Raw genomic sequence first — 21181 nt, forward strand, 5'->3', positions numbered from 1 at the left:
AACCAGGGTTTGTCTCAGCAAAATGTATTACTTACACGCATAAAATATAAATAACTCTAAATAAAAATAGTAAATGCAAATGATGTTACCACTACATTCATAATATTTACATTAACCTATAAAATGATTTAGTGCCTTATTGATAGTGTTTTTTTTTAACATGAATAGTGTACATTCCAGTTATAGTACAAAACAGGCATACAAATTTTACTGTAAGATTTTATCACAAAAGCCGTTATAAGTTTACTTGTAAATCTAATCTAGGAGAAATACTACATTTTGGCAGAATCGTCTAAAATAAATAGCAAGAACAGCCCGTGGCCACTTCTTGGAATCCCAGTACACTTGCAGCCTCATTAAATTAATGCACCAAACAAAACAAAAAGTACTTTTGGTTGCAATCATTTTCCCATAATAAATATGGAGAACCCTAAATAATAGATCACAATTTCCAACTTGATGAAAATGATGTAAAATAATCCTAAACTAAAATTAATCATCACTGAATTCACCCCAAAATCCTATAAATTTAAAACTTACTATACAATTTTTGCCGACTAAACTCACTTTCTAAGTTTGCAAAGAATGATTACAGACTAGAAAGCCCAACAAACTGTAGAAACCGCACTATAGTGTGAGAATTTTAAAACAACTTGATTCCTAAAATAACGTGTGTAGCCTATCATTGAAATTTCATAGACTAGAGAGCTAAAATTAGTTGTTCATTTTTGCAAATTCAACGATAACGAAATAAAACAAATGTAAAACGTCAACAAGATTAATGGCGCACACGATGAAAACCGCACTTTAGATGTTTTAAACGTACTATCACATAATTCGTAGTTAAACTCATTTAGGTTACAACAGATCAACAGAGGTTTTGTGTCGACATCTTAATTCGGTCTAGGAAACACAACAGCAAAAATTTTTCATAAAGACGAAACACGTAAAAAACGAACTCCAATTATGTCAAATACGCTTCATATTATAAATTAAGACATAAATATATCCAATTTAAATATAACATTATACACAATTATTACAAATAATTTTCTAAATTTTATATTCCTAGTCAGTTTATGCGAGCACTTGCTCCAAAATTGTCTCTTCCACACTCACACACACATGATGACAAATTGGCTTCTGGACAATTTACTCAAACGCTGAAATTGGAAACGTTAAAAAATCAACAATAACACACAACCAACGTACGAGAGGGCGAAGGCGATTTCGTGTTTCTCTCTCCAATTGAGTTGAGGAAATTCCAAATAAGAATTGTATCATCGTGCGAACTGCTCACTATTTGAAACTCGTCAAACTGCAACCTGAATACTCTACCTGTGTGTTCCTGAAAACAAGAAACACCAACGTTTAGACACCCGGGAATGGGTCTCACACCCACCGAAACTTTATGAATGCAATCAGTCAAAAAATCATTTAAGACATCAATGGTATGAACACCTAATAGGCTCATTTAGCACGGTTCCTTAAACTAACGCAACAAGCATTTAACTTCAAGTGCAAAATACCTGCCAAATCGCGACTATTATGGAAAAAGAAAGATTTCGTGTACAAATGGCCAAAACAAAAAATTGTTCTTTCGATTCTATCTCTAATTATAATTAAAGTGCCATCCATTTTCTGCTCATGTTACAAAATATTTATGATACTGATGCGTTTTTCATCGAGAAAATGGTCACTTATCCCAGCAATGATACTATTTCTCAACAATTATCACTTATCAGCGAACAGTGAAGTGAAGTACATATTAACCCGTAACATTATTTCGTAACTTGAAATAAAAAACACTAAGTGGGCCCATTAAAGGACAAGCAAGCATAACAACTTTACCTGCAATCGCTCAGTTAAAAATTAGCCCTTTATTAACTCTATTAAATGAAATGTCAAGCGCTGCGTTATGATATTAGATGAATTTAATGACTGTACTATTAACTTACTACCAATGTTCGAAGACATAAAGCACTGGCCGGCGTTCTGGGATCAAGCGCGGCAACGAGATCCCAAACTTTAATTTTCCCATCATAAGCCCCGCTGACAATCCGTTTCGAATCGAAACGGATACAACGCACTAACTCTTCGTGCCCTTCAAGCACCCGCAGACAAGCGCCACCTTCGATATCCCACAACCTGGAAATCGATCGTGTTCTGTGGTTTCTTTATCGCGCATTTAACCGCAATGTTTACCTTATGGTATTGTCCGAACTTCCGCTTACGACCAACCTATCTCGGTATTGCAAACAGGCGATCCCCCGTTTATGTCCGTTTAACGTTCGCATAAACTCACAAGTTGAGGTGTTCCACACTTTTATCGTTCGGTCACCCGACGCCGAAACTATGTATTTCTCGTCGAAATCGACCACGTTCACGGCGGCCCTGTGCCCCACCAGCACCCGCCGCAGGGTGATCTCGTTCGGCGATGTCATGTCCCACACAGCTATCGAGCGATCCTGAAAAAAACAAACATTAATTCGCAAAACGGCGTTAAAAACCCATTCTCACACGTTACCTTTTCAAAAATAATTAGGTTAAACCAAATTTACATTTTATAGCTCATTTTTTTGTAAGAATCATTTGTGCAATGCCTTTTTTTTAATTAAACGCCAATACGAGCGCTACTTTAATGAATAACTTTGACCTTTTAAAGCGCGCCCCTTTTTTAGGATCGGATTTGTTCCACCCACAAGCTTTGTCCGTTTTCAGTACAATTGGCCAAGCTTTAGCTTATGCCAATAATAAATCCATTGCTATTATTAGTAAAAAGTAACTAATAATAGCCCAAGGTTTTATTGGGGAAGGAACTTGAATTAATTTTCGAACGAAAATTAATTGGCAATCACGTACCGTTTCGTAATTTATAAAAACGAATTTCATGCGATGCATTTACTTTCGTTTTTGTTAAAAATAAAACCCAAACAGGAAGTGTGAAATTTGTAATTAAGTGTCCAATTAGAGCTAGTGCACCATAAAATAAATTCTTGGACAAAATTAGAGTGCTTTCTTTTTTCAATTGTGGAGTTTTTATGTTAATGTCTCATTCTCGGATGTGACCCCGAAATAACTTTGCGTTTCATTATCATATAAATATTCCTTTGTAGTTGCAATATCCAGATATAATCCATGATTTATTGTTTTAATGGTGGAAGTAACGATAACGGGGAATATTTGTCCGTTTTTAATCCGAATTGTATTCGAGTTCAAACAGTGGGAATTTACGATCGCGATCTGCTGACGAGTCTGACACATATTTCAAGAAAAAATCCAAGACCGAGTTTCTAACGGTGGTTTAATTGCGGGCGGTTTTCACTTGGTTCGCTAATGAAGTTCCAATACGGTTTTCGACTTACTTTTGAACAGGTGACCATCATTCCGTTATTGAATCTAAGATGAAGGACGGCTTCGCAATGATGTATGAGCGTATTGACCATTTCTCCCGTGTTAACGTTCCAGACGCGCACAGTTGAATCACTAGAACCACTAATAATAACTTTATCGTCGTATTGTAAACACAAAACCGATCCCGTATGTCCTATAAGAACTTTAGTGCACTGCAATGTACTTCTGTCCCATATTTTAATAGTATTGTCCCTGAGACCCGACACGATTTTCTGATCGTCGTACTGCAAACAGTAAACCCCTTTGCTATTTTCGGACCGGCAGTTGATTCGCTGCAAGATGTGCCGACCGTTCCGCCAATTACTTTCTATGCTTTCGATATCGCGGATGATTTTCGGGAAAAGGGCTCGATAGAACGAATGGGGACGATGGTTCTCGCCAGGTCGTGGTTTGAATAAATATTGTATCCTGAAATTTGCCAAGTTAAACACCCACTAACTCGGGTTTAATTCAGTACCATTGTCTGCGTTCGGCTAAACCTCTCCACAGTGAATCCGTCCGAACTTTCCGCTCGATTAGCTTCTTCCAAAGCATACCCTCTGAGATTACCCTAAACCATTCTTTGCAGACCAACTCGGCGTTCCGTAAACTGTCCGCCTCCAAATATGACAATATATTCTCAGCGACGTGGTCCAATCCTTGCTCTGAAAGACAACTCAAAAAATCCGCTGGGACTAACGTTTCGGGACTTACTTGGTAAAAGAGATATGAAATCTCGCTGCAGCATGGGTTTCAAATAGGAATTGATGTGCCCGTGTTGGTAGTGACACATCCTAGCTAGTAAATTTTCTACGAATTCGACTTGGTCGGTTTCGCTCCATTTTTCGAAGCATTTCAGACATGTTTCTCTCTCCGCGTTAAAAGTAGCCGAAGGCTCTTTCTTCCTGGCCGTATCGTACGGTGATAATATTGTCATTGGATACTGCTGTAAAGGAAACACAAACGATTACGATGGAACAGACATCTGCAAACAAAATTACCGTTATGTTCCGAAATAAGCGAGATACGAGCTAAATTTAGCTAAACCTCAGTAATCAACATATTAGATAAAGGAAATTACAAATACCGTTTGTCGCTATTTTTATGCACCTAATGAACCCGTCTGAGAACAAATAAAACTGAACATAAACATAAAAGATAACTGTCGACGAAAAAATGATAAGACAATAATTAAATGTAAATTGTAGAAAGTTGAACGCCTTGTGCACGCACAAATCGCTGATTTACTTCTGATATCCGAGGCGAGCTTAGATGTACTAAAGGCGGGAAAAATGTTCATCTGGTGACTCTCTTTTTCCTCAACATAAGAATAATCTCATAAATAAAGCACGCTCGACATTCAGGACAAAATTAACATACACGGTACACTTGAACTAGAATGACTGCTAGGAGACAAGACGAGTTTCCGAGGACGGTTCCATGAAATTGTTTTTTCTGTTGTCTAATCGCGATCTAATATCGACACAAAACCTCTAATTAATCGAGCGTAAAAGCCGAATTTTATGAAATGGAGAAACCGCAACGTTTTCCCTCTTTAATTGCGGCGCCTAATGACGTCAATTAATTAAACGAGCTGTCTAGAAAACGTGATTTTGAAAAATTTTGCTTGTGACAACAATAATTAATTTACATTTAATTTACCATCACCGGAATAGATTGCGTTGTCATGAACCGCGTATTTTCTTACATCTTGTTCAAGGATTATTTATGGCAAAATCGATTAGTTACGATTCAATTCACTGGACGGTTTGAAATGAATTTTTTACGAGCTGCACTCAAAGACAGAGTGCAAGAAATTTCAATTTTTCGCTTTACCAACCAAATTCCATAGTTCAAAATTGTTTCGTTGTAAAGTGAACTTACTTTTTCGCTCTTTCACGAGATAAATTCGATGATTTCCTGGTACAAAAATTCTTCCAAAAAATTGCAGTAAAATAACCTTCGCTTAAAATGTATTCAAAATATTTGTTTAGAAAAAATCGCAGTCTTCACGGCCAAACCTTTGTTACAATCCTTTCAAAGACTGTCTGGAGTTGAGCAACACTACGATTTTACTATGTATTTGTCAATGACAAAGTTATGCACTCAGCACTAATACAAAGTTATTACTCCATCCCAATTAACAAACAATGTGTAATCCTTCAACCAAATTACTACAAATATTAACATTCGAGCAGGTAGTTTGAAACTAGTTATTAGCTAATTAAACATATACGTGCGCCATTATAAATTTCTAATCCAATTATTCATTTCAGTGAATTATGACATTAACAATCGGACGGCTTCGTCTTTACAACGTCCAATTTATTCGTTTAATACAGGATAAAATGAAACAACAACTACGTAAATAGCATTTCCACCTACACATGCCTCATCAACTTTGCATGCACTAAGCCTGATCCAAAAACAATTTATTTTCAATTATATCGCAAGCATATTCTCATTTAATTAAGTCCTGGGCAAATAACGCCAACAAGGTAAATTGCTTGTTGCGAATTGGGGAGCACATATTACATTATGCATCTATAATTTTTAGTAGTGTGTTGTAAGTGTCTTTAATATTGTGAGAACCATAATCTGAGAAAATCAGCTTATCGTTCAGCGTTCGCCAATTATAATAAGTTGCTTTGGGTGAGTCAAACGAAACATGTCCGCATTCTACAACGAGAGAAACAAATCAAGGACCGATCCGCTAGCCAAGAAGGTCCTAAACGTTGCACGTTGTTTCGCACCTTATTTGTTATTACCACCAATTGGCAATGTCTGAGCAAAACCTTGAGGGCGGCAATGAACCAGCAAAATTAATCAGTTTGATGCGCTGGCTGGCGGTTACTGAATAATAAAGGACAAAGCACGAGCACATCGACAGATGCGTCGAAAGAGCTCGTGAAAGGTTGGGGCTCGAATTGTGCCGGTGTTCTTTATGACATTTCGCTATTAATACCAGATCTTGGATTATGAAAGAAATAGGCGCTTTTTTAAAGCTGTTAACGCACAAAATAATCGAACCAGGAGAGGTTTGAAACTAGAGAAAAATAACTATTAATTTTTAAACGCAAGACATGAGAGTCGGTCCAGTGCAGTTTCTGATCTAATCTACTGCTACAGTTAAATGATAACTGATAACACAAAAATGACTATTGTTTTTTAAAACCTGTAGTTTTTCGTCACTGCCACTGAACCCTTGATGAAACCGCTAATAATAATAGTAAAAAAATAATACTCGGAATTTGTTTGATTCGTTTAATAAATAATAATTTTTATTTTAACACGTGGAAATTGAAAAAAAAAACACAATCTTGTTTTGCAGTGTCACTAATGAACACCTTCCGTCACGTTAAAATATTTAACTAACCGAAGAAAAATAATAAAGACACATGACCTCGTACTTAATCAAAGCAATTGAACTTTACAATGTTATCCTGAATATCAGAATGTGCATTGTTGTGGATGACGTTACCAAAAAAATTGCAAACGTAGATTTATCTTCGAATTTGGAATACGTGTTATCTTAATGAATAAATGATTAATCCTGACGGTGCCACATTGCACTTTCTTCTATTGTAATCGTCAATTAAAGTACTGAAAATTCATTACGATTACAATTCAATACTGGAATTATATTCAAAATTGTAGTGACTCATTGTTTCAAATTAAATTAACAAATCAAGTCGAATAATTATCACGAGTGCAATCAATGACTGACAAAATCAGTTGGAAAAAGCAGTCACAAAGGTGTTAATTTTACAATGCTAAGCTGAAACGTGTTTAGGCGTAACACTCGTTTCAGCCTACAAGCAGGTGTTATTGTATAGAATTTTCGCTTTAAGCCACTTTGTCAAAAACTTGTTATCACTCGAAATCGTGGAAGTATTTAAAAAAACCTGCTGTCCTCGCTTCGTCATTTCCTTGATAAGAAAGGTGTTTTAAATGTACTTATAAGGCAAGTGCCTCTGCATAATTTACAATAATTGCAATTACCTTTCGAGAAGAATGGTCTTGCATTATCACAGCACAAAACGTTCCTCACGAGTCAGTTCATCGCGTTTTGTAAACTCAACGCTTGGAAACAAGAAGAGAAAGTCGTCATTATTCGATGATCTGCTCATTAATTCAAGATTTTACTTTTCGCAAATACACAAAAGAAACGAAAACTTTCTTCGAGGCTGATAATGCGACAGTACCGTTACGTGTGTTTCGTGTACTCTGCCCTAAATCCAGCCGATGAAATGAAATTAGTGCCATTATGAGTCAGCCGACGACAGGTCAAGTACCCCCATCTTAGCATCGACAAAGAGTAATTCCTCGTTTCGTTCAGCGGCATGTCATGTCACGTTCAAACAAACAAGCGCAAATAACGGTCCCCGCTAACAACAAAAACTCACTCAGATGCAATCGCTAGCGAATTTATTCCGAAAAAACGGAGGTTAGCACCCAGAGAAATTTGTGTCATTGAGTGACGTTTCGACCCAAGCGAAATCATTGCCACGAGCTCGCATACCGCTATTTTTCGGCATTTGGGGCCGGTCGGGGGCCAAACAGACCCCGTGGGGGACTTACTTGTGAATTACTGTTCGAATCGTCAATTTTATCTGTTTCCATCATCATCGATGAAGCGAGTTGTGTCCACCTCACGGTCGCGATTTTTGCATCCGCACCACTACCACTGCCACATTGTTTCACATAAAAGCGTTAAAACAACCGTAAAACACCAGAAAGAATATTTACAACTTTACTTCGGGGCCACAGTGTAAAAGAACAAACAACCAAAGCTCACAAACCCATTTCACTTGTAGAATGGGCAAAAAAATAGCTTACCATTCTGGCAAGGAGTCTGGGGACAAAAACAAAAACCCTGACGAGCCAGAGCGCTAAGTTTGAACCGGGCACACTTACGTAAGTTTTGCCAAAAATGACACTCGAGAATTTTGTTCAAAACGGGAAAAAAATCGTCGGCGTGGCCGCCAATTATAAGTAAAACTTGCCCACACTTGGACAGCGTAAAACTAAAATTTCAGGGCGCTGGTAAAAATACTCCAAAGGCCCATTCCGGAAACCCCCGATATTTTCCTAAAACCCACAACTTCGTACATTACCGAAGCACAGAAAATTATAGTAAGTCGTTTTGGTTCAGTGAAAATTAACAAATCTTAGATACCTCAAGGTTTTTCCGTCAATGAGGAAATTGAGTTGGGGGTGATCATTGGTAAAAGTGGGAAATTTATTACAGAAAGTCAAGCAATGGATCATGTTGGTGGCTACTGTGTTGCTCTTGACATGACGGCCACCTGTCGAATGGTCTAATTCACTTATTAAACGAATTAATTGTGACTATTAAATTTTAGAAAGAGGCAAGGAGTAAGGGTGGCTCATGGACTCTCGGGAAAGGGTTTGATACCGCATGCCCTGTCAGTAAATTTATACCAAAGAGTGCGATTAAGGATCCTCACGATTTGAACCTTTGGTGTAAAGTTAATGGGGAACTTAGACAAGAAGGAAACACAAACGATTTAATTTTCTCCATACCAAAATTAATTTCTTTCATATCACAGTATATCACATTAGAAAATAATGATTTGATAATCACGGGGTCGCCACCAGGGATGGGTCCTGTTCATCCAGGTGACGTCATTGAGAGTGGAATAGAAAATATTATTAACTTTAAGTACAGCGTGTCAAATTAATTAAAATCGTAATAAATTAATCTATACTAGTAATACTTTTAGGAAAATATAATTTGTAACATAGGTAAGACGTCACAGTCCCGATTAATCCTCCTGCTATAATATCTGAAACCAATTAATTTAGTTAACAAATAAGTCAGTTCTTGCTGATAACCTTCATAGTGGTGGTGATAATCACACGTTCTGCTAACAGCAATTGTGGCAGCGATTATTAAAGGCACCATGCAGACGCAAAGTTGCCAAGACTGTCCTTTGACACTCCCTTGATATAAATTAAATTTTCTCGCAATGTACAAGGTCATAAAAACCATACAACTAAACGAAAATGAGGAGTGCCCGCTAGGGAAACTCTTCCTACCGTCCATGTAACTCTTTCTCACCCCGTTACAATTCCTATAATCCGTACCCTTCCCATCGGGGAAGCACCGATAGTAAAAATCTGGTCTCGGCCTCCCCACAATAATTTTCAAATAGGTCGTAACAAACCCATTCAAGCAATAGGCCAGCGTTACTGCTAGGCCCGCAGGTGCGACTTCGTCCACCTTTTTGGTTAAAAAATACTCAAATGCGAAAAATATCAAAGGAATGGATGTTATCGTCATCCACAAAGCGGTGGGTGTAACGTAGCTGGGAGTGACCGGATACTTGTATTTCCACACTTCGGCTTCGGAAATCTCGCGAATGAAGGGCTCCGAGTGTTCGATCCATCTGTAACAGGGGGGCTAACAAAATATACCACAAACTGTAGTACACACAAGAAAATGCACCACAAAACCACGCGAATTGAAACTTCGATAAATAAGTTCCATTTAAGTGCATAAATCATGGTAATGTTTCGATTTTTAACCAATACACGCAGCAAAATTCAAATTTTTGGATGTTTGACAGTTGTCAAAAATAGTTGCCAGTTAGGGATTTTGTTGTTGGTACCGGGATTTGCTAAACAGAGTGGCCCAAAAAATATAATGCAAAAATTATTTATTATACAACAACCAATTCCAAAAATAGATATCACAACATAATCTTAATACCATCAATACCAGTCAGTTTAGTTTTTTTCATATTTTTCTATTTTATTATCACCGTTCTGCAACGGTCCAACATAATTAGAAGTGCTAGCCCCATCGTTGCGATTGCTTTTGTACTGATAAACCATCGCCTTGCCCGCCTCCTTTACCGTTTTTTTGGCCAAGTGTTTAGGCTGAACTATTTTCGCATTTTTGCTAATGTGGTACACATTCCCGACTGTGTTCAAAGTATCTCCTGCAAATTCGCCGGCAGGATGTCCGTACCTGAAGCCACTCAATTAATTTAAATCATTCAAAATTGGCACGTACTTATGCTGGACCACTTTAACCGTATTTTCCTTCAAACTTTTCCCCAAGATTGAGGCTGAATTTTCCAAACCCAAATAAACCGTTGAAAATCCCTCAACGGCGCCTGCTGCCACAGTCATCACCCCGTTCATTTTCGCCGAAGCCTCCGCTTCAGACATGCGAAGCCCCGAAGTTAGCAGCCTCGTCCCTTGTTTTTGGATGTGGGGTGCGAGGAAACGGCCCAGTTTCATTGTGGCTTGACCAACCTGTTCCGCTAAATAACGAATTTAGGGTGGTAACACCGATTAAAAAATTTTGGAAACCCACCAACAAAGCCTGTAACTTGGGCGGCCTTGTTGGTTGCATTTTCGGCCACTTGCATGCCTTTGCTGACTTTTCGAGGGATCTGAGTGGGGCGTTCGGCACTGTTGATACGAGAGAGCAGTTTTGGAGTATTTTGGTTGAGTAAATTTCCGATTTTTTCGGCCCCGAAAACAAGGCCGCGGGAGACATAAGAAGCCCCAGTGACGATTCCGTTTGAAATTTTTTCGCTCAATTCTTCAGGTGGCTGTGTCTGAGGGGGTTTCCCTTCGCCAACAATGCCGTAAAGAATGCTTTCAAGGATGTCGTACGCGTCAGCATCGGCGTCGGGGGGTAAAATAATACCAATTGAAGAGCCTAGAAGGAAATAATAAGCAAAACAATAGATTTAGTTAAGTTAGTGAGGAGGTACCAGGTGTTTCTGCATAAATGTTAGGCAAAATAAAGGCACCGTAATCAGATCTAAAACACGGGGAAACCCCCGGAATCAGGGGATATACCCAGTCGCCAATCTGCAGAATGGCTCTAGGGACGTTGGCACTTTCATCATCTGAAAACAACAATTAGACCAAAGAAACAACAGCTTGATAATTGCTACTTTCAACGAGAGTTATCTTCAAAGTTTGCGGTGTGAGAGTTGACGAGACTTCACCATTGGGTGAAATGAAGTAGAGCTTAACGTTTTCGTACATGAACATAACTTCTGCTTCCATTGTCATGCCTGTATCAACTGTCATTCGATTCAAAGCGTTTGCCAAGTCATTGTAGGTTTGAGGTGTTTCAGTAGGTGTGCTAGCAATAGCCTCCTCATATGACGGAGGTTGTTCTCGCGATTCAAACTCTTCGTGTGATTTCTGGATACAGGTGATCCTAGACAACACCTCACCTCTGGTCTTTTTCATCTTCTGGATCATTAAAACGGTCTTTTCCCACGTGAAATCTGGATTTTCGGGACATGTTATTTGGACTCTTAGGGCGCTATCAATCAGCTGGATCCCTTCCTTATATTTCTCTAAAGCCTAGGCTAATGTTTAGGGAAACCGTTCCAATGTGTAAGACCTACCTCAAAGGGCTTCTCCTGTTCTTCGAGAGTGATCGCATTTTGGATGACGGCATAAGCAGCGTCGTGTTTGCTTTTTATTTCGTTATAAGTCTGCGTCCAAACGGAGGCAGATGAGGATCCGTTACCCATTTCTACGCAAAACAAAGGCAATTTGAGGTTAATCACAACACAAGAAGCTGTTGAATCACGGAATCAGGGGGCAAAGTACAATTTTCACTGGAATGCGGAATGGGGACGCAGATCCCACCTATGGAATTTTGTAACGTTGGGCAATAATGCCAAATTAATGAAACTTTTCTCACTAATTGGCTTTGTGGTTGGGTAATTATTTACTTGTTTACCTCCAAGCATGCCGATTTAAATAAACTCCGGTTTTTGTTGGAAGGCAACCAGTAAAACGGAAAAGGTGGAAGCTGCTCCAAGGCAATTTTTTGCGATTCGAATTTACCGCGACCGGAACTAGTATTTCTAGAGTTTTCTGGATTTATGCTGCATTGCCAGACTGTAGTTATAAGGTATTTGATTACGTCGGAATTAATTTAAATTACGAGGCAGAGGAGCGCAAAATAGTGGCTCCTGAAAATGCACTTTGTAAATTTTATACCCAATTTTTTTTTAAATTACAAATTTGGAAAATAGTCACAGGGTAATAACGACATGGCAACCAGGCGAGATAACATTTTCTCTTTTTAATCAGTGCGCTCTTTCTGTCACCGTCACTGTTTTTTGACGCACGTGAAGTTCAAAGAGCTTTTTGAGAAGAATTTTCCCAAAATTTCGAAAAAATGTTGGCCGCTGCTCGTGTTCTCAGTCGTAAAGCTGTTGAATGCTCGAAATTTAGCTACGATGTTGTGGGGAAAAGGAATTTCAGCTACTTGACAAACAACGTGAGTTTTTCTCTGGATTTTAAAAAAATGTAATTGTGCGTAATTTCGCCGAATAACGCCGTTCATACGATAATACATTAGTCAAAGTATCGATAATTAGCGCATAAAGTGTTGAGACTTCTTTGCAAAATGCTTTTTTTATCAGTTTTGCGTAAGTGGGGTTATGTCGCCGGTTTCTTCCAGGGTGTTGCGTCACCTTCACGTTGTAAAATTTTCGTTTTTTCAGACCTCCTCGTACACTTTACACCCGAAATATGACATTCAGACTCGTTTCAAGTAAGTGTGATTTGTTTTAAACGGTGTTAGGTCTATCATGAGTGATTTAGGTCTGAGGGCGTCAAAGGCGCCGTTATTGGCATCGATTTGGGTACTACAAACTCATGTGTTGCCGTCATGGAAGGCAAACAGGCAAAAGTAATTGAAAATTCCGAAGGTTCCCGCACAACTCCCTCAGTTGTTGCGTTTACGAAAGACGGTGAACGTTTGGTGGGCATGCCGGCAAAACGGCAAGCCGTCACTAACTCAGCCAACACATTCTATGCCACAAAACGGTTAATTGGTAGACGATTCGATGACAGTGAGGTCAAAAAAGACATGTGAGTCCGTGCCTCTTGATGCACTTTGCAAACAAAATCATTTATCTCTTTAGGAATAACGTTTCGTATAAAATCGTCAAAGCTTCCAACGGCGACGCTTGGGTGCAAGGAAGCGACGGAAAAATGTATTCTCCCAGCCAGATCGGTGCCTTTATTTTGACAAAAATGAAAGAAACGGCTGAGGCCTATTTGAATACTAAAGTTAAAAATGCTGTTATCACCGTGCCAGCGTACTTTAACGACTCGCAAAGGCAGGCGACGAAAGATGCTGGACAAATTGCAGGTTTGAACGTCTTGAGGGTCATCAATGAGCCGACAGCGGCCGCATTAGCCTACGGCATGGACAAAACCGAGGACAAAATGTAAGTTAAATTGGTCTGTAGTTCGAGTTATCGCGAATTCGTACAATCATAAATATCTGGAAGAAGCAGCATATGAAACACATTTTTCAATAAAAAAGTAATTTCGGTTTACATAGTACGATGAATTTTTTATTATTCTTTGGATTATTATTGAGAACATAATACTTTATCTGCTTGTAATTTTTTGTTATTTAAATGCGTCCTATGATTACATTGTATAATTTTTTAATTCAGAATTGCCGTTTACGATTTGGGCGGCGGCACTTTCGATATCTCAATTCTCGAAATCCAAAAGGGCGTTTTCGAGGTGAAATCAACCAACGGTGACACTTTCTTGGGTGGTGAAGATTTCGACAACGTCCTTGTCAATCACTTAGTGTCTGAATTCAAAAAAGAGCAGGGGATTGACGTTACTAAAGACCCCATGGCCATGCAGCGTCTCAAAGAAGCTGCCGAGAAAGCTAAAATCGAATTATCATCGTCAATGCAAACTGATATAAATCTACCGTATTTGACGATGGATGCCTCTGGGCCAAAGCACATGAATCTCAAATTATCTCGCTCGAAATTCGAAAGTCTGGTCGGTGAATTGGTCAAACGCACAGTTCAGCCTTGTCAGAAGGCTCTAAAAGATGCCGAAGTTGCTAAAAACGAGATTGGGGAGGTTTTGCTTGTCGGGGGTATGACAAGGATGCCGAAGGTGCAGAGCACCGTTCAGGATATTTTCGGTAAACAGCCGAGTCGTGCCGTTAACCCTGATGAAGCTGTGGCTGTTGGGGCTGCAGTCCAAGGGGGTGTTTTGGCTGGTGATGTCACTGATGTGCTCTTGTTGGACGTTACACCGTTGTCTCTCGGAATCGAGACTTTGGGCGGTGTTTTCACTAGACTTATCTCGAGAAATACAACGATTCCGACTAAGAAAAGTCAAGTGTTTTCGACCGCTGCCGATGGACAAACACAAGTCGAGATTAAAGTACACCAAGGTGAACGTGAAATGGCCGCAGATAATAAGCTTTTGGGGCAATTCTCGCTTGTTGGAATTCCACCAGCGCCGAGAGGAGTGCCTCAGATTGAAGTTACTTTCGATATTGATGCTAACGGTATCGTCCATGTCTCGGCAAGGGATAAGGGAACAGGAAAGGAACAACAAAGTAATGATTTTTCTCTCGTTTTGGGTTTAATCCACAATTGTTTAATTTCCTAGTTGTTATCCAGTCATCTGGTGGTTTGAGCAAGGAAGAGATCGAGAACATGGTGCGCAGAGCTGAAGAATACGCAAAGGAAGATAAGATTAAGAAGGAGCGAGTTGAAGCTATCAATCAAGCTGAAGGAATTGTGCACGATACTGAGACCAAAATGGAAGAATACAAAGACCAGTTGCCCAAAGAAGAGGTAATTGGTTGATTGTATAGTAAGGGAATCGTAATAAACTGGTTGTTTCAGTGTGATAAATTGAAAGAAGAGATCGCCAAAGTTAGGGAAATGTTGGCGAAGAAAGACGAAGCCGATCCCGAAGAAATCCGCAAAGTCACAGGCACACTTCAACAGTCGTCACTTAAGTTGTTCGAAATGGCGTACAAGAAGGTAATTATTGTTGCTTGTTTTGATTTTTGCGTTACATTTTCTCTCAGATGGCAGCAGACCGCGAAGGCAGCGGTGGCAGCAGCAGCGGTTCGTCCGAACAACAATCAGAAGAACCGAAGGAAAAGAAAGAAGATAAAAATTAAATGTGTTTGTACTGACTAGTGACTAATTTGTGATGAAGCCGAAGCTGCGTACCGTTTTCCGTTGTTGTACGTTTGGCGCGTAAATGAGATTCTAGTTAAAAAGACGGATCTTGTATCTTCTTGTCGTCTCTTTAATTGGGATAAGTGTGCATTCATAATAAGTTTTATTATTTTTATTTTCTTGTTACTGATAGTGATGCTGTGACTGTTTGTGAGCCAGTTGTCGATTCTGTTGTAAATTTTTAGTAATAAATAAAAATAATTTTGTATTAACCGTGTTTTAATTAAAAGACCATGGACAAAACAAAATGGATTTTATTGATATGATACAGTGATCCACAAAATGTGACATCTCTTTTGAATACGGGTGTGCTAAATGTATCAGATTTCGTAAACTAACCGAAAGACCCAACGTCAGCATGTCACTTGCACATTCAGATTTCTATAATAAATCAAAACACTTTGAAAAAATACAAGTACTCGGAGAATAGACTCCATATTCGCGATAGAAAAAATTCTTGTTATACAAATAATTCGCATTATACAAAATTGATAACAATTCAAGTCTAAATATTTTGGGTACGTTTAGCTCACCGTTTAGCTAATTGAAACAAAATGCCCAGAGATACAAGAGCACCATGAAACATATTAAACATTTTACTGAATACCTTCAACAAAGACATTATCGTCAAGCGTATGCAGCCAGTTAAAAATCATCATATTTCTTTCGTACTTCGAGAGGGGTTTCCCCCTTTCCCGCTCGACATCTCGTATTGTCAGCGGTAAGTTTTTGCTAGCTCTTTGCTTCGCCGCTCGTAGAACCGCCGCATTAGTACTATTAGGAGGCGGAGGATTGGCTTTGGCCGACGGACTCGAACCTGGCACTGTTAGACGGACTGGCCCAGAGTTTTGTCCACACTCTGTGTTCACACTGGCCGTTGCTGTAGATGGAGTTATTTCTAGCCTATCTAAATTAAATTCGCTTTGCGAGAGCCGCTCGAGAGCCTTGTACGTGGTGAGAAGTCTTCGCCTGATGTAGTTCTGGCGCACCTACGATTGCAATGAACAAAACTGGATGTTTGTTCCATTACCAACCTTTTTATTGACGGAGCGGATAAAATCCGCCGCTGTGAAGACCGGTGGCGGCGGCGGCGTTGCTGTCTGGGGCTGTGCAGTCGCAGCGCTTTGCCCCCCGTGGGGTGAGGGCAGCTGCGAAGTGGAAGCAATGTCGCCCACTGCCACCCAAGTGGAGCAGGATCTGGACGTGTGGTCCAGGCGGGCGTTTTCCAGGAGGAAACCTGACCGTTGTAGAGTGTTGAGAGCGAGTTCGGAGACGGCACTTCTGAGTCCTGGCACGTTTGAGCCATCTTCAGGCGAGGGTAATTGACTTATGTCGCTAGTGCTGAAGCTCTTCTGGAGGCCGACTGCAGACGACAAGGCCGCACAACTTCGTATCAGTTCAGTCTCTTCCTCAAACCAGAGGATCTCAGGGATGTCGGCCGGCCTGCGCCAAAGAAAAGACATTTTAAGCGAACTACTGTTAATGAAAAGCGTGAAAATAATGAAGGCTGCGCTGGTATTATGTCATGCTCAGAAACTATGAAGGACACACGCTAGAAAGTGCTGTGGTCACACTTTGCAATTTCTTTCCCAGTGCCGGATTGAGATTTTTGCGCCCTTTTTTCCAATCAATCTTTTTTTACCGACCTGTCCTGGAGCCTGCTGTCGGGGTTGGGGCTGTGCCCCCTGACGAATTGGCTATCACACTTGCCGAAGCTAAGAAGGCGGCGCCCCACTTGTGCGTCGGACGCTACTGAAGACACTGAGAACAGGGATAAGTCCGTGGTCACCGATTCGTGCGATGGTGATCGCAGAATACGACATGCAACAGTTAGCACTGGGGTTTGAGGAGTCAATTGGTTCTCGGTTGTTTCAGTCGAAGTCATTTTCGGGACAATAGTAGCTGGATTACCGGCACTACATTATTACATGACTTTGGCTTTTTGCAAAATTTGGGTGACTTTGGAAATGCGACCACTTCGCACATACACGCCCGAGTAAATCAATATTGGCGCACCAGCGCTCTGGAGCGCCGACGTGGACGTTCAAAAGGAATTTTACTTAATTTGTGCCCTTTTCACCTATTTCGGGCCTATTTTCAAATGAAAATTTGACGTGAATTTGGCGCTAGAACTGTATTTTTTTCAAAAACTGAGATCGCACTTTTGCATGATGACAAACTTGAGACGTGGAATGTCGCACGTGGTCTCAATAAAAATAGGATTAAATTAATGCGTAGGTTTGAATTACACATTGTTCGAATCTACTTTAATCATACGCGAATTTTCAGCACAAATGGTGTGGAATGAATCAATAAACTTCTTTTGATGTGGTTTATTTTTTCACTTTTGTATAGCCGCTCCAAAGAAACTGTTTATGTATTGATGAATGTTAAAAAACGTAACATCGTTATTTAATCAGTATTAGTAGTGAAAGAGAATTTTCAGATGCTTCGACTCCTTTTTATAAAAAACAGAATGTATGTTTTAATGTTCTGGACAAAATTTATTAAATGGGGAAGTGGTTTTGAAGAACCACCCTCTGTTTGATGTTTTGAAGGTTTACTAAGATCAGAGAAGGTCTTTTGATGTAATATGTGATCACAAAAATCTTATGAAACCTATTCACGTTTGATGTAATAAAAAAGTTTTTTTCTTCATCGTTTTTTTTGTAATGCATTTAGATTAACCTTATTATAATTATTGAGAGAGTATTTTAATAATCTTCAAAAGGACCACTAGATTCGTAATCTCTGGAAACAACACCGCTTGGAACGATTTGATTTGTACGTAACATTTTTCATTCGAAATATTTAAAAAGTAATCCGGCTGTGTCAGTGCAATTCACATGTGGCACCTTCTCCATCTCTGTCAATGAGCGGGTGAATGATGTTTAAATTCATTCGAAATCCAGCACCAACACCCTCGTCTGCGAGACTATGAATATATAAAATGTTAATCTTCTTTGTCAAACTGTTGAATGTTCCTGAATCATAAATCACATATCAGATTGCTTCTATTTGCATAAAATCATTTGTATAACGCAAATGACAGTCTGTCTTGAACACGTGTTTCGCCAGAAAAATGCATTTCTCCATCCAATTTTCAATTTCAAAATGCAGAAAATTGCGCGCACGTTTTTGCGATCATGCATTACATTTCGCGGTCTACCCTGTGCTGGGGCGACGCTGCACTGGCCGCCCCAGGAATTTACGACGCCCATTAAAACGGTGAGGAGCCACCCCGAACAAAGAACGGGGTGATAACTTATTGTCACATAAACGTCCTCATGCTTCGCTCCACATTTTATTGCGTAAGCCGTTGGCTTTATTTTGGCGCGACCATTAAAAAATGATCGGCCCTCATTTGAATAGTTGGACTTTTACGATCAACTATCAACAAAAGGACCTTTTGTATTTAATTTATGTTGGATAAAATTTTAATGCGGACCTACGATTTCGCTAAAGAGTTATATAACATCCAGAGCTGCGTTTTACAACCGGCGGTGTCGTAAACTCCGCCCAAAATCTTTGTAATTTAATTGAATCGTTCTTTATGTACACAGTTCTAAAGCGGGGAAATACACATAATTAACCATTTTAGGACGTGCTATTAACATTCAAATTTACCAGGTGTCCTTCGAAAGCTCTCTACACGGAAACGAGCGTTGCTGGGGTTTGCCCAGAGATGGCAGCGGCTGGTTTACCGCAAGATTTTTACCCTTTTTTGAAAAACAAATCCCCGATTTTTGGCACAATAAACCTAACTAGTTATTAATTCTTTTAATCCAACGTTCATTGTGTTTGATTTTGACAATGTAAAAACACAATTTTTGTAAAGCTCATATTTTTATTTCGGTGTTAGTACTTAACCATTTCGAATTTTCATTAATCATCAGTTCTGTTCGTTCAAATTAGTGTTTGTATACCGCAGACATACGTGTATTTATTATTCAAACGCAAATGATATTTCATTTGAATTGATTTTCCATCATTTGCCATCTAAAAAATTTAGTGTAAATAATGGCATAGAATGGATGACCGTGTAGACTGATAATATAATTTATAAGCTTAATGATTATTTAAAATGGCTTTAGAGAACCATGAATTATTAACTGTGTTGTCCTGTATTTATTTTATGCGCTAATAATTGGAAAATGAAACAGTGGCCGGACCAAAGGTCAATACTATTTATTTTACAAAGAATATAAAAAGCTGTGTTTGTTCTTTCACCTTCCTATTACCTAAGTAGAAGAACACTTTTGCTTTCTAATATAAGAGATTGAAAATAATAATAATAACAATAATTAGTAACTAAAGCCTTTATTTATGATGTAGCTTTTATGCTTTTAAATCTAAAGGAAAGAGAAGCATTCGAATGCGAAATCGGGTGACTCCCGTCACCGAAAATTGTGTCAGAGATCTTTCCTCGCCGTCAGAGGCCAATGCTCGGCGTGCTCGAAAAAATCTTGGAGGCATGAAGGTCTTGCCAGGCCCGAAACCGCTTTCTGCATTGTGTTGAATGCAACTGACATAAAAAGCTGGCAATTCAATTGTAATACATAAGCCGGTGCATCCGCCCCCAGTCTGTCATTAACTCGTCACGGAACCGATTCCATTGTCAATCCACCGCCAAAACCGCCAACTCACCGTGCAATAAACTCGCCGAGGACCGGACCAAATTGCAGTTGCATGTGATTAACGACCTACCTGCAACAAATTTAGGGCATTCACCCTCACCTTGCGAGACAAGGGCAATCGTAAAAAGAGTTGAAATAAATTCGCACTTGGCGGTTTACGACGCCCTGTTCTTTATTACAGCTTTTAATTGAGGGGCACATGTGGAAAAAGCAACGGTTAGGCTTACGATAAAAATTCCTGCTAGTTTCTTTGCTTATTAAGGCTTCGGTGTATAAAGGCGTCGGGACGCCCCGAGTAAATTTTAGTTAAACGTCCGCTTAATAAACAGCCACGGCTAGACGTAGGATTTCATTTTTAAGAAAATTTCTTTGTTTTGAGGACATAAAACATAAATACTTTTTGTGCGAGACTTTGCCACTCTTGATAAATAAAGATGAGGAGCTTTAATCTTACATCCTCTATAGCTTAATATATCTGCGTATTCACCGATGAAACTTTCCGAATCAATAATTTATAACTTTAAATATCAAAGGTTTGATGAGTTTTTACAACCATAATTTTAAATAACTTTCCTAAAAGTTAAATTAAACTTTTCAAAGGTTGGAGTCGGCGAAACTTGAATGGGTCCATTTTCTGCTAAAAAATTCAGACAATTTTGCTTTATTTTTTACCAATCAAATAAATTTATTTGTTAATTAAGTCTGGCTAATAAAATTGCAACGTTCCGTGCGGCCGAAAAATGGGCCGGTCCGCGACAGCAGGAAGCCGATAAAATCGTGCAGGTGAAATTGCACCCTTAATGCAGCACAATAAATTCGGTTCGTGGGCTGTTTTTTTTCGTCAATTTGTCCGTGTAGATTTTGAGATAGTCATGGACGTGCTTTCGTTTCGAGTTTCTTCCGGAAGTGCATTTCTCATCATTTAGATCGGCGAAACGTAAATCGTATGCATATAATTCTTGAAGGGCCCCTAAAACGGACAATTACGTCGGCAGCCGTAAAATACATCATAGTCGGTTGCGCACGTTATACTCATTTAATTACGTGATTATTCCGACGAGAGGATTGAAATCCTTCCGTGCGCGAAATCGTAAAATATATTCCAACACGGTT

The 21181-nt window shown here is 39.3% G+C and overlaps 6 protein-coding genes across 12 annotated transcripts; 2 read left to right on the forward strand and 4 right to left on the reverse strand.

The window, feature by feature from the left end:
* Window positions 1–8: 8 nt before the first annotated feature.
* Window positions 9–8116, reverse strand: slmb (supernumerary limbs). Of its 4 annotated transcripts, none has more exons than XM_008202779.2 (8): window positions 7975–8116; window positions 4108–4339; window positions 3872–4058; window positions 3366–3822; window positions 2206–2468; window positions 1962–2148; window positions 1213–1348; window positions 9–1163 (listed from the first exon to the last, which is right to left on the reverse strand). In XM_008202779.2, exons 1-8 carry the CDS (start codon window positions 8020–8022, stop codon window positions 1153–1155), a joined length of 1521 nt encoding a protein of 506 aa, XP_008201001.1. In that variant the 5' UTR covers window positions 8023–8116; the 3' UTR covers window positions 9–1152. The 4 variants fall into 4 exon arrangements, with proteins under 4 accessions (XP_008201001.1, XP_008201002.1, XP_008201003.1 ...); XM_008202780.3 differs by lacking the exon at window positions 7975–8116 and adding an exon at window positions 7396–7563 and having other exon boundaries at window positions 1959–2148; XM_008202781.3 differs by lacking the exon at window positions 7975–8116 and adding an exon at window positions 4395–4641 and having other exon boundaries at window positions 1959–2148.
* A 134-nt stretch (window positions 8117–8250) lies between these two features.
* LOC664303 (uncharacterized protein) lies at window positions 8251–9131 on the forward strand. The gene is made up of 4 exons (XM_970310.4): window positions 8251–8388; window positions 8433–8529; window positions 8569–8712; window positions 8760–9131. Exons 1-4 carry the CDS (start codon window positions 8327–8329, stop codon window positions 9096–9098), a joined length of 642 nt encoding a protein of 213 aa, XP_975403.1. The 5' UTR covers window positions 8251–8326; the 3' UTR covers window positions 9099–9131.
* Window positions 8911–10029, reverse strand: LOC103315125 (uncharacterized protein). Its single transcript, XM_008203001.3, has 3 exons — window positions 9854–10029; window positions 9253–9806; window positions 8911–9203 (listed from the first exon to the last, which is right to left on the reverse strand). Exons 1-3 carry the CDS (start codon window positions 9922–9924, stop codon window positions 9115–9117), a joined length of 714 nt encoding a protein of 237 aa, XP_008201223.1. The 5' UTR covers window positions 9925–10029; the 3' UTR covers window positions 8911–9114.
* A 30-nt stretch (window positions 10030–10059) lies between these two features.
* Window positions 10060–12289, reverse strand: spartin. 4 transcript variants are annotated; one of them, XM_008202997.3, is made up of 7 exons: window positions 12140–12289; window positions 11799–11929; window positions 11334–11754; window positions 11148–11285; window positions 10742–11092; window positions 10436–10688; window positions 10060–10390 (listed from the first exon to the last, which is right to left on the reverse strand). In XM_008202997.3, exons 1-7 carry the CDS (start codon window positions 12147–12149, stop codon window positions 10147–10149), a joined length of 1548 nt encoding a protein of 515 aa, XP_008201219.1. In that variant the 5' UTR covers window positions 12150–12289; the 3' UTR covers window positions 10060–10146. The 4 variants fall into 4 exon arrangements, with proteins under 4 accessions (XP_008201219.1, XP_015840589.1, XP_064212346.1 ...); XM_015985103.2 differs by having other exon boundaries at window positions 11799–12045; window positions 12101–12251; XM_064356276.1 differs by having other exon boundaries at window positions 11799–12045; window positions 12092–12245.
* A 194-nt stretch (window positions 12290–12483) lies between these two features.
* On the forward strand, window positions 12484–15643 carry Hsc70-5 (Heat shock protein 70 cognate 5). The gene is made up of 8 exons (XM_970293.4): window positions 12484–12685; window positions 12912–12961; window positions 13012–13281; window positions 13335–13643; window positions 13878–14794; window positions 14848–15035; window positions 15087–15227; window positions 15275–15643. The coding sequence occupies exons 1-8, from the start codon at window positions 12584–12586 to the stop codon at window positions 15368–15370; spliced, it is 2073 nt and encodes a 690-aa protein (XP_975386.1). The 5' UTR covers window positions 12484–12583; the 3' UTR covers window positions 15371–15643.
* A 24-nt stretch (window positions 15644–15667) lies between these two features.
* On the reverse strand, window positions 15668–17603 carry LOC100141793 (uncharacterized). The gene is made up of 3 exons (XM_001815823.4): window positions 17078–17603; window positions 16466–16874; window positions 15668–16420 (listed from the first exon to the last, which is right to left on the reverse strand). Exons 1-3 carry the CDS (start codon window positions 17314–17316, stop codon window positions 16028–16030), a joined length of 1041 nt encoding a protein of 346 aa, XP_001815875.1. The 5' UTR covers window positions 17317–17603; the 3' UTR covers window positions 15668–16027.
* Window positions 17604–21181: the final 3578 nt, after the last annotated feature.

The sequence above is a fragment of the Tribolium castaneum genome, chromosome 4 (assembly GCF_031307605.1).
Source record: "Tribolium castaneum strain GA2 chromosome 4, icTriCast1.1, whole genome shotgun sequence".
NCBI classification, from domain to species: Eukaryota; Metazoa; Arthropoda; class Insecta; order Coleoptera; family Tenebrionidae; genus Tribolium; species Tribolium castaneum.